The sequence below is a fragment of the Furipterus horrens genome, unplaced genomic scaffold, assembly GCF_987537825.1.
Source record: "Furipterus horrens unplaced genomic scaffold, mFurHor1.1.pri manual_scaffold_6, whole genome shotgun sequence".
Taxonomy (NCBI): domain Eukaryota; kingdom Metazoa; phylum Chordata; class Mammalia; order Chiroptera; family Furipteridae; genus Furipterus; species Furipterus horrens.
The window spans coordinates 16,652,665-16,665,138 of NW_028327176.1; the positions used below are offsets into that span (position 1 = coordinate 16,652,665).

At 49.7% G+C, this 12,474-nt stretch overlaps 1 protein-coding gene across 2 annotated transcripts in view; it reads left to right on the plus strand.

Moving 5' to 3' along the window:
- The window catches only part of OTOF (otoferlin), a 90,364-nt gene that overhangs the window by 52,893 nt on the left and 24,997 nt on the right, over window positions 1–12,474 (plus strand). For both annotated transcript variants that reach the window (XM_090281058.1, XM_090281057.1), the window contains 4 exons: window positions 423–477; window positions 5,400–5,531; window positions 10,400–10,462; window positions 10,880–10,964. In XM_090281058.1, the coding sequence (XP_090137184.1) occupies window positions 423–477; window positions 5,400–5,531; window positions 10,400–10,462; window positions 10,880–10,964 (335 nt within the window). The remainder of the gene's footprint in view (window positions 1–422; window positions 478–5,399; window positions 5,532–10,399; window positions 10,463–10,879; window positions 10,965–12,474) is intronic.

Below are 12,474 nucleotides of genomic sequence, written 5' to 3' on the forward strand. Positions count from 1 at the left end.
CCCCAACTGCCTCCACCTATCAGGCAGCAATGTCTAGAATTTGGGTTCATCCTAACCCTGCCCCTTTCTTTTTTTCTGGATGGAGATCTCCCTTACCTCTCTCTCTACAAAGGCAAAGTGTTGCAGTTGTGGGCCTGTTCCCAAGTCATTGAATACCTCCAGGCCCAGAGAAATCACAGAGCCACCAGCCCATATTTGAATCTGTTGATCTCACATCTATCTCCATGTTAATTCTGCCATTGGCTAGTCCTCCCTGTTGAGGCCTCCAAGAACAATGAATCCCCATTCTGTTTGGCAGTCTTGGCATGTTTGAAGACCACATTTCTGTCCTTCTACCCTTCTCCAAAGCCTAAACACTGCCTTCCTCCTCTCCTCCAAGCAATCCCCTTACACCAGGTCTGACAGCACCTTCTCCTCCACAGATCCAAGCCAGACATCAAAATGGAGCCAAGTGCTGGGCGACCCATGGACTACCAGGTGGGTGGGGCAACTTGAGGCCTCATGCCTTTAATATTCTGCTCAGGTGGGAGTGGGGAAGGGGGTCTGGCCAGGTGTGCATTGTAGACTCTGTGGAAGTAGAGATCTGGGGGTCGTGGGCAACCTCAACCAAGTATAAGTCCCCAGGGTAAGCTTGTTCCTGGGAGGCACACAGAGAAGTGTCATGAGTAGAGGGTATAAACCCAAAGAGGAGCTTCAAAACTCTGCTTATGCTAGTCAAAGCCCTCCTGGGATCTTGTGTCCAGGACTGAACTTCCCAAAGTAAGAGCGACCTGGAGACACCATAAAGAGACCAAGGAGCAAACCCCTCCCCGAAATTTCCAACAGTCAAAATAAGAGCCTCTGAAGAAAGTTGGTCGGGTTTTTTTGTTTGTTTGTTTTTTGGGGTTTTTTTTTTTTGTGTGTGTGTGTGTGTATTTTTTAAATTGTTGTTTTGTATTATTTTAATGCCATAAGTAATGTCAATCCTGGGTATCTATAGGAAAGTGGGTGTTTTTTTCTTCTTTTTGTTTTTCTGTATTTTCTGACGTTAACACAACTTTTTTGTTTGTTTGTTTGTATGTTTCTAAAACTGGAGACAAAATGGCTGAGATAGGGAGACTGTTAATGTGGCCACAGGTCAGGCAGGGTAAAGCATGAGCATGACTGGTCACTGCTGCGACAGGGCCATTCAGGGTGAGTGGACACCAGGCCCTCCCAGCCTGGGACCTGATCCTCAGCTTTGCAGGACCACACCCTCAATTTTGTCTCTTCTCCCAGAGTTGATCAGAGCCTGAGAGGCTGAATTACATTAACACAAGTCACAATAGGCTAATGTACAAGCCAGAAGCACCCAGTACCTATTTATAAACTGAAAGCAGGAAGGGCCAAGGGACCACCCATTGTTTTAGACCTTCCCTTGGGGGTTAATGAGACCCAGCTATAGGTCAGAAGACTGCTGGGCATTCCTAGCACTGAGTGAGTATGCTGGCTGGTCAGACAGGACAGGCCTTCAGGAGACCCCACCTGGCTACCACTACACTTCCAACCCTAGGTACCTGCAGCAGACCCCAGAATCTGTGTGACTCCCCTCTCCCAGGTGAGAGCTTATCTTTCACGCCCAATTTCCAGACCCCTTGCACACCACCTCCTTCTTTAAAGACAGCCCCCACCTCACCTCACTCAGGTGATGATACAATGGATGAGGTGGCACCTTTCCTTGTATCAGGCACATCTGGTCATGTTTTCTCCAGACACACCTTGTCTCTTAATCCTCACCATGGTCTGTTTTCATCCAGTCCCTGACCAACCACCTTCCCAGGTGCCTGAAAAGTAACCCCAAGCAGTGTCAGGTGGCCCTGCCCCTGTGGTTTTAGACAACCTCGAGACACTGGGCTCCTTAAAGGTTTGGGAATGTCACCTTCTCCCCCCTCTGCCAACACTCAAGCAGAGAGAGTTCTAAGACTTCTGAGTGCTTTTCCGAGGGTCAGGGCTCGGGGCTTTACTCCTCTGTGTGCTGAGAACAGGAAAATTCCAAAGAACAAAGACCCCATGGTCAGATATTATGACTTCCACCATGCCACCAGCTTGCCAGGTAAGGGCACATAGAAAATGAAGCCATTGCTGTTGCTATTAATGAAACTGTATTTTCTGAAGGTTAACTCTATGGCAGACATTATGTCAGGAGCTATATATGTGTTTTCCATTTTAGTTAATGTCCTTCTTACAACCCTCCAAATATAGGTGTTACTACGTTTCATAGGTGAGACAACGAGACCCAAGGAGAATAAGAATTTGACTAGGTCAGTTATTCAAAGCTGGAGCCAGGGTTCGATCCCAAGGGGTCCGACTGCAGCAGTCAGAATGACTAATTTCTCTTTAGTTAAGCCTTTTGGACAGTCACTCCCTCTGGTCCCTGTTTGTCTTCAGCTTACTATCTGCTGCTTGTTTTCCAAAGCTTGTTCAAACCGCTTCCTGCCAGAGACTTATTAAGCAGATCAGACATTCTCCAAAGACTGCATTAACGATCTGAATTGAACAAAACGGTTGTATTTAACCTGGTAACATGGACTCTCCTGACAGGTTCCTTCACATCTCAACTGCAAGTCTTAACCCACTTTGAGAGAGCATTGAGGATGCAAATGTTGAATTATTCTTGCTTCCAGTAAATACAATATATAAAGCAAGAAAATATACCAGAAGGAACTTTACTCTCTTGGAGAACTTGGTTTTGCTGAGTTAGAAAGAACTCAGAAAGCACAGGCAGTTGGTGACAGGAGAGGGACCTAGCTGAACTCAGATCCAGGAAGGATCCCGAGGGCTCAGAACAGTGAAAAGACCATGGCATCCTCATACCCCATGTTTTTTCTGTTTAGAATGTCTGTAATGTGCAAACCCTTTTCTGATTATTGGCATCTCAAAATTGACAAGCCCCAGTCTCCTCCCCATGAATACGCAGTTCCCCCATCAGAGTGAGTGAAGCTTGGAGCTTGGCAGAGATGTCTTGGTGGGTTATGAAGTCTTGAGTCCATTCCCTGCTCTCTCTCTTCCCAGCACGAGGACCTACTATGTTTTCACCTCCATGTCATCTTTCTTGCACTGACCCTAGACCCCCAGCCTCGACTACAGTATTGCACCCTCTTCTTCTCTGGTCTCCCTGCCCTCAGATTGCTTCCTCTACTTCATCTTCTACGATCTTCTCAAAATACAGATCTGATTATGTCAGATCTCTGCCAACAAGAGTTGCAGGAAGGGAAAAAATATTTCAGAAGATCAGTACTAAAGGGTCCCCCACCTCTCATCTCCAGCTCCCAGCTAATGTTCTCACAGAGCGATCAGATCGCTCAGAAGCAGGTCACAAAGCACCATGACTCTTGGGTTCTCCGAGGACAAAGGTGTAGATTTACATTCCACATTGTTCCTTGAGATGGCTTTCATGAAGCCACTTAAGGATTATGTCCCTTATCTTGGAAGGAGAGGGTGGAAGAGTCAATTACTAAAAGCATCTCCTTGGTCAGCTGGTCAGTTGGTCCCTCTGTGGCTCCTTGTCATCTTCCATCCAGGAAAAATCAGGTCCTCGGCTGATGAGTAGAGAATTGGAGGAAAGGTTGGCCAACTTCCTCCCTCAGATTTGTTCTTTTCAATTTCAAGTCCAAGTGATACATTCCCCTCCAGGGAGCCCCAGTTGGGGAGGAGCCGCAGGATGGCATTCCTAGAGCATAAATATTTAAATAGATACTGCTTTAAGAATAGCACCATGAGAATCTATCACCAGTGCTATGCAGTGGCCTCCATCCTATACTCTCAGGGCTCCCCACAAGGCCACCCCTCAGCCAGCAGAGAGCACCCTCTGGAGCCTCTTGTCCCTGCTTTACTCCATTCAACCCTCTGCCCTCCTCCTCTCTTCTCCTTTCTCCACCTCTTGTGTGTCAGAGCTTCCAGCCAGGGCTGTCTGCTGTAATCGGCTCTGCTCAGTGGAGGAAGGTGGAAATGTTGGGTCCTGAAAAATGGCTGTCATCATGGCCAGACCTCTGTTGGAAAGCCATAAAAACCAACCAACTGCTCACACTGGGAAGGTTAATCTCCTGACGCCCATATCTTTAGTACCTTATTATGCCAAAACTGTATCTAGTTCCTAGTCTTGAGTTATAGAAAGTCTTTTATTTTTAAAAGATATTATTTATTTACTTTTAGACTGCGGGGAAGGGGAGGAGAAGGAGAGGGAGAGAAACATCCATGAGAGAGATAAACATCCATCAGCTGCCTCCCATATACACCCCAGGAAATGTGCCCCAACCAGGAATTGAACCAACAATCTTTAGCTTTGCAGGATGATGCCCAACCAACTAGGCCATACCGGTTGGGCCAGGAAGTCTTTTTCTTTTTTTTTAATGGAGGGAGGAGACGGATTAGTTATAGAAAAAAATGGTGATATCTTTAAAGTATATATTTGATATAAAAAGTTTCATCAAAGTCAAAACTCTATAAACTACTATGCAAAGAATATTCTGGAAGGACTTCTAGTGTGTATTTACTCTCTTCACAATAAACTCTCAAAGTTAAGTTAATTAGCTCTATTTCCTTTTTAACTCCCTGAAGAAATGGTGATTATTGAACTTCTTCAAGCTCCATTCCCTTGGTACTTCAAATTCCAAATAGAAATGCTTGCAGTCATAGTTTAAGTGTTACTTCAATTAGTAAATGTTCGGTTTCCAGTTCTACACAATTACCTAGCAACGTTCTTATTGGTGTTGGAGTTTCTATTTTTCTAAACATCTTTAGTTTTGATGTGTGAAATTTTCTTGGCCTTTAGAATATTTATAAGACTCTGATGGACACATTAGATGATAGTTTTTGTTGTTATTCTTTTTTTATGAAAAGGGAAACAATTCTCTTGAGTGAAATCAAAGTACAATGATTAAAATGCCAGATCTCCCTCCAGCCCTGGCTGGTGTGGCTCAGTGCATTGAGTGTTGGCCTGCCAACTAAAGGATCGTTGGTTCAATTCCCAGTTAGGTCACATGCCTGAATTGCGGGCCAGGTCCCCAGTTGGGGGCACGTGAGAGACAAACACACACTAATGTTTCTCTCTTTCTCCCTCCCTTTTCTTCTCTCTAAAAATCAATAAAAAAATATTAAAATAAAATAAAATAAAATGTCAAATCTTCAAGCTGAGATGTGTGAAAAGCAACCCATGTAGTTTCATGAGAAGAATGTGCTGAAGTAAATGCTAATTCTAGCTCAGCAAATGTTATTTTGTTAACATGCAAGTTCAAGAGAGTCAACTGAAACAATCAGGAGCATCATACAGATGCTATCTACTTGGGAGGTCCACCTGTAACCGCAGGTAGATTTTATTCTGGCAGAACCAGCTCCAGGGCTCACACATCTTTCCCTCTGACCTCCCTCCCTCCTGCCCACAGGTCAGCATCACAGTGATCGAGGCCCGGCAGCTGGTGGGCCTGAACATGGACCCCGTGGTCTGCGTGGAGGTGGGCGATGACAAGAAGTACACATCCATGAAGGAGTCCACTAACTGCCCCTACTATAATGAGGTCAGTGCCTGTGGCCCCAGGCAGGGAAAGGGCCTCCCAAAATGTAGCAGGAGGCAGGGTCCTACCACCACCTGGGCCCAATAGGAACATCTGGGAGTCAAGGGGCACAAAGGGCTACCACAGAGGTGACCTTGACCCGCCCTGTCACAACCCTAGGACACTGATGTGCAGTACCTCATCCTCTGAACCCCCAGTGTAGATCCCAGCCTGATACTGGTCTGGCTAGGGGCCACCCTTTGAAAGGAACACCACCCCAGGCTCTCCCACGCAGCCCTCAGCAGTGTCTCAGTGACCCTTGTGCCCCATGAGGCCTGGGCCCAGCTGTTTCTCAGGCCAGAGCCCTGGGCCCATGTCCCCTCATTCCAGCCCCTGCCCGTGATAGCATTGGGACACTAATGAGCACTTGCTAAGTGCCAGGCACTCTTCTAAATGCTTCAGGTGTATTATCTCTCCTGACTCTCACAACTGTCAAAGGTTGTCTCCATTAATCCCATTTGACACCAGGGGACATTAAGGCTCCTGGAGAAATACCTTGCCCAGTGCTAGTGCCAGAGGCAGGTTCTTCGACTTCACCCTTCTGCAGGCTGCCTTCATGGCAGCCTGACCTCTGTGGAGCTCCTTCCAGAGCATGGGCCTGCAGTCTTGGGGCGTGAAGGAAAAATAAAGCCTGGCACCCACTCCTGTTTTTTGCAGCCATTTGAGGTCACATCCAGGTCAAAGCACCTCAGAGACCACTAGTTCAATCTCCCCATCTTACAGGAGGAGACTGAGGCTAAATATGGAAAGGGCCAAGAGTACAGAGTACTGTTGATGGAGAAGGTCCCAGTCTGTCCAGTCTCAGCCCAGCATTCTGTCCACCACCTTGGATGGCCACCCCAGACACATCATCTTGACTCTGGGCTGCAGGGGGAAACCCATCTCAAAAGCTTTGGTGACAGATGCCCAAGTCTCCCTCAGATGACTGAACATACATCAAACTAACCCAGAAGCCACTGGCCTGGGGTCCCCAGTCCCCCATTTCCTGGAGGAAGAATCTAGTCTGCTTTTCCCCATGGCCCCAAGCAGTGAGGGGTTCCAGGCTGGCCCAATAAGGCATCTGTGTCCTGTGTCTCAGCATCTGTCCTGAGGAGTAGTAAGGGCTGAGGGTGCCATCTGTCGCTAAGGGGAAGGCATCTTTTGGGAAGCTGTGGGAGAACCCAGGCTGAGCATCTTCAGTTAGAAAACTGGGCACATGTCTGCCCTTCCTAGGGTCCCAGGCCTGGGCTGGGGCCTGGCTCAAGTCTCCTGCGTGACCACAGACAGGCCCCATCTCACAGCTGGTCTCCCACAGGCCCACAAGGGCTAAGAACATCAGTGCTCAGGAACCCCCAGCCCAATGTGGCCACCTTCCCAGGAGCCAGGGAGTTCAGGTTTGACATCTCTGACATCTTACATCAGGACACATCCCTGACTGGAAAAGCCTCCAGCCTAGATAAGCATTTACTTTCCCCTCACAGATATGAAGACAGGTGCCCATGGCCTTCCATGGTTATTTGATAGGGGCAAAGCCACACTTGGCTGACTCCAGTGCTCTCCTTGCACCAGGCCCACACAGCTCATGTTTCATTCAAACTGCTTTCTCTTTCCCAAGGAAATAGCTGCTCTCCCCACTCTGTGGGTCCCCAACAAGCTCCTACCCACCCTGCAGGGCCCAACTCAAATGTCCTTCCCACTGAGCAGCCTCCCCTGCACTCTGTGGGTCAGAGATCAGCACACTTCACTCTTTGGGACAATAATGTCCCTGAATTGTGATTGGTCCTTCATGTCTCTGTCTCCCTGGTGGACTGGAGGCTCCCAGTCTCCTGCACCACTGTGGCCCAGCCCAGAGCCTGGCACGCACCGAGAGGGGTTTGCTAACAATTTGCCGAATGGCTACTCAGCCAAAGGAAGAAACCAGCATTGGCTGAGCATCTGCTATGGATCAGGCCCACTCCTGCCACCTCGGGCATTGCAAAATCAACAGTTTCTGCCCTAATAGGACATCTCTTATTTCAACCTATAAACCATTTTCTAAACTTCATATTTATATCCACTAAGACTATTCATTTCCCTCAAACAAATCTTAATTTTGTGCTTGGTCTCATTTTTGTTCTTTTCCACAAAACCAAATAGCTCTAATATGTTCAATTTCTATTTCCCCTAAAGCAGTGTTTCTCAAACTCAACACTGTGCTTATTTTGGACCAGATAATTTTTAGTGTAAGGGACTGTCTTGTGCACTGTAATATGTTAAGCAGCATCACTGGCTTCTACCCACAGATGCCAATAGCAATCCTCTATCCAGTTGTAGCAACCAAAAATGTTTCCAGATATTGCCAAATGTCCCCTGGGAGTCTCAGCCTCTGACCGCCGCCATGAACCCTTTGAGTGCCAATGTTGCTGTGAGCGACACTGACAAATTTTCCCAAGAGTGCCAGCGTTGCGCCCAGCGACTCTTTTTGATGGCTATAAATGTAAATAACAATGGGGTAATTCGTATTTTATGTTTTGTTCCTTTTTTTGTACCTCAGGTTATATATTGATAGAATTTTTTTCTCATGTTGATTCAAATTTTGAATTATGCATGGTACTCAAGGGGTTAAGAACCACCACTGTAAACTGTCTTTCTATGATTCTTTCCAGCCCCAAAGCTGAACTTTTTTCCCCTCTTCTTCTCTTCCTATGCCACATTCTTCTTCACTGAAAAATATTCTCCTGGTCCTAGGGCTGTGCTGCTTCTGGCTAATTCTGAGTTCAGGGGAACCCTCCTTTGGCTCCAGTAATCACAAGAGAGGGAAGTGAGAACAATCAACATGACTCAGCGGATGTCTAAGTGATTACAAAAGGGAAATATGCTCAGGACCACAGACAGCTCAGACAGTGCACAATTCTGGTTGTAGCTTAGTTAGCTCAGTCTCCAAGGGATGACACAGTTCTGAGGCACCTGGCCTGGCCTTGGCCCTCCTGCCTGGCTCTGGACCCGCCTTTGTGGGAAGGAAGGCTCCTAACCATTGCCCTCCCAGAACAGCCTGACCAAGCCAAGAACCCTCCCCCATGGATGTATCTGGTCCTGCATCTTCCCTCTGCCTAAACCACCTCTCCCCTTTGCCCTTCTTTCTCTTTCTGTGACTCTTTCTGTAACATCCACTCAACACCACCAACTCTGCCTTTTCTTCTCTTTTGGCTCCTCCTTTGCCTATTCTATTCTCACATAGTCTAACTACAACTAAGGAAAATCATGTATGCTCAAGAGCAGGAATTATACATCTGTCTGTCTATCTATCTAACTACCCAATGGTCCATCCATCCATCCAGCTATGCTTTTCCTCAATCCCACATACCCACCTCCAAGCGATCACCTCTTTCCCTCCGTTCACAGTCCAACTGCATGAGTTGTGCCCACTTCCTCACCTCCCACTCACACCTCAGTCTCCACAGCCATTTCTCTTCCATGGCTTCACTAAAACTGCCCATCCTTAAATGCACCAAGGGTCTTGCCATCCCTAAATACAGCAGCTACTGTCACCCCCTCTACCTTGACTGCCCAGATCGTTTCATCCACTTGCTGGTCCTTCCCCTGGGGACCTCTGGGGCCCTCTCCTGCTTTCCCTGCCTCTCCAGCTCCTCTTCCCCCACCTTTCCTGGCCGCTCACTCTGCCCACTACTGAAATGCTGTGCTTCTTGGGGCCCTGCCCTGGGCCTGCTTCCCTTCTACATGCTCCTTGGGCATCTCCCCTGGCCCCAGGGTGTCCGTTGCCCTCTGCGTGTCTGGATCTCTACTCGTCTCTGCAGAGCTTTTGTCCCTCATGGTCAGCACCACCTGGACACATTGCTGCCACATGTGGCAGTTGCTGTTTATTGTGCTCTGACCACGTGCACACCTGTTTGACAGAGGTTGTCTCACTGAGAGTTCACAAACACACCCTTGGCTCCCGGCCCCCCTGAATGATGCCCCTGGAGTGGTTCAGCATGGTGGCCCTCGATATTTCTCTCCAAATCACAGAGGGGTAAACTGAGGCTCAGAAAAGAAAGTGATTGCTTCAAGAGTAAAAATGCAGCCAGGAGCAGATTCTCCTGACATTTTTCCTAAATACATTGGCAACATCTTTTCCTTCTCCCTGCCCACAAGTTCACCAAAGCAGGGGTGCCTCTGGTCACTGTCCCACACCCTCATTCCCAGCACCTGCACCCCTGAAGCCAGGAGAAACAGGTGGGCACTGCACCTGGGAGGGGCAGCTCCCAACTCAGAGGACAATTCACGCCCACAACATTTGACATTCAGAGCCTTCATTTGCCAGAGTTCATCAGTTCTAAAGCTCACCTTATTTTATTATTTAAGATCTCTGAAATTAGGCCACATCTAGGAGTGGAGCATTGTGGTTTAATGGCAAAGGTCTATGTAGCTCATATAACCACACTGTATCTTCCAGTCACAGCAAGACACTGAGGAGGTGTCATTTTACAGCTCAGTACACTGAGGTCCAGAAAACGTGTTGCTCAAGTCCACACAACTAGAAAGGGGCAAAACCGGGACTAGAACCCAGGTCCCCCAGCCCCTCAGCCCAGGGCTGTTCCATTGACTGCTCCATCTTTCTTCCCCTCCCCACACTAGTTGGCACTGGCCTTGCCTGGGGACTGGAGCCTTGCCCTTCTTTTGGGGGACCCACCTCCCACCTGTGCCGGGGTCAGGGAGGACCAGTGGTTGCCACTGCTGCTCATCTGAACTCCGGGATTCAGGGGACATGGCCGGGGTGCAGACAGGCACTGGCAGGAGGGAGGGGCCCAGCACTGCCCCTGCTGTTAGCTGCTGCCCGCCAGGTGACAGCAGGCCTGGGTCCTTCTCCCCTCCAGTACTTCGTCTTCGACTTCCACGTCTCTCCTGACGTCATGTTCGACAAGATCATCAAGATCTCGGTGAGTGGGGAGCAGCTCCTGGCAGGCAGGGCCATTAGCTCACACTGCACCTCTGTGCAAGCTTGGAAAGGGCGCCCCCTCTGGGCAAACCAACCATAAAAAGGCACCCTTGCGCCCAGACAGAGCTGGGCAAGCGGGGCACCGGGTGGCTTTGCGCCTCTCTCGACCCTTTAGCTTTGTACAGTATACGACCTACTCACCTGCACCTGGCAGCCTGCAAAAACCGGCGAGGGCAAGGCAGGCTGACACCGAGCCTTAGCGAGCCGCCCTTGTCCTGCCAAACACTCTCCGGCTTCACGGAGAGGCTTGGCCCCAACAAAAACGGAGGTGGTGCCGCCATCTGTGGGCCCCGCCCCTGCCCCATGGGAGCCTCAGCCCTGCCCGGCCTGACTGGTGGCTGGTGCTTCTGCCCGGAAGGTGATTCACTCCAAGAACCTGCTGCGCAGCGGCACCCTGGTGGGGTCCTTCAAAATGGACGTGGGAACGGTGTACTCCCAGCCTGGTGAGTAGCTGTGCGGCGCGGTCAGCATCGGCACACGGCTTTCGGAGCGCGGTGCATACAGCTTGCAGAGCACGGTGCACGCGGTCCTCCCCACCCAGCGGTCCCTGAGCCCAGCCTGGTGGGGCCGTGAGTACACACAGCCGTCAGGAGTGCGGTGATGGGCTACTCGGCCTTCCACAAAAGTGATGACCACCGCGCCAGTCTGCTGGCATCCTGGGAAGCCCCAGAGCCACGGGCTGACCCTCTGCTGGGATCTGTGGCATCACCCCTTTTACAGTTGAGGGGCCTGGGGCTCTAAGAAGTGCCAGGGTTCCCAAGTCACCCGGTTGGTCTGGGGTGAAATCAGGCTGTGACTTCAGAGCCTCCTCTGTCCCCAAAACCACCACCTGGCCAGCTCAGGAACCATTGGCATACAACCTGGCGTTGGGCTCCATCCCTGTCTCTGAAGTGAACCCGCCACTCAAGGTGCAGTAATGTCCCCATTTGGCTTTTTGACAGTGGCAACACAATGTCACCCAGAGTGTTGCATTTGACCCTCACAAAACAGTGAGGTAGGCATCAGCAGTCCTTCCCATTTTACAGATGAGATAAATAAAGCCAAGAGAAGTTAAGTGGTTTAAAGGTACCACTAACCTATTAGGTTGAACAAATGGGTGATTTTTTTATGGTTCAACCTAATAGGCACTTGGCTGGTGCACATTATATATAGCTGTGACTCGGGGGAGTCTGAGTCCAAAACCCAAGATTATACACATAAAAATCACAAAATCATAGAACACTCCAGCTGCAAGAGAGCTTAAAAACACCTAGTCCAATCTCTCTGTGATGATGGAGACACTGAGGCCCAGGGTGATGGAGAGACTTGCTCAGAGCCTGGGAGTAGAAGCTGGAGCTCCCGGCTGCCAGGCCAGTGCCTCTCCACTGCCCCGCACATGCTGTCCTCCTCAGGAGAAGGTGGCCTCAGGCCCCTCAGTGCCGCAGGGAGCAGGGAGGAGGGTCAGTCTGCAGCTCCGGGGCTTCCCTAGGAGCATGCACAGCTGTGGGGCGTAGGTTGGGAGGAGCCTCTGGGCTTCTAGGCAGTAGAGTTCTGGTGAGTAAACCACTGCCACTCAGGGCACACCTACTAAGTGCCAGGCCCTTGGCACAGCATGCTGTCCTAGCAGGTCTAATCCTCCCAATCCCATGCAGGCATCCTCACTCCCATTTCACAATCAGGAAACTGAGGCTCAGAAGTTGACATAGCTGGCCCAGGGCCGCACAGCAAGTCAATAGTAGAAATGCAATGGGAACCCAGGTCTGTTTGGGCCAGAAGCCTGGTTTCTCCACTAGGGTAACCCACCCCAAATTAGCTGCTCCTGCTGAATCTGTCCCTGAGCCTGGTACCCTTTACGGGAGCCTGAAGTCACACAGCCCCTGCCTTGGGCCACTGATGTCTTCATGTCAATGATCTCCAGTTTGGCCTGAACTTCTTGATGAGTCCTGGTTCCTGACCTATTCAGGGCATTTGTTA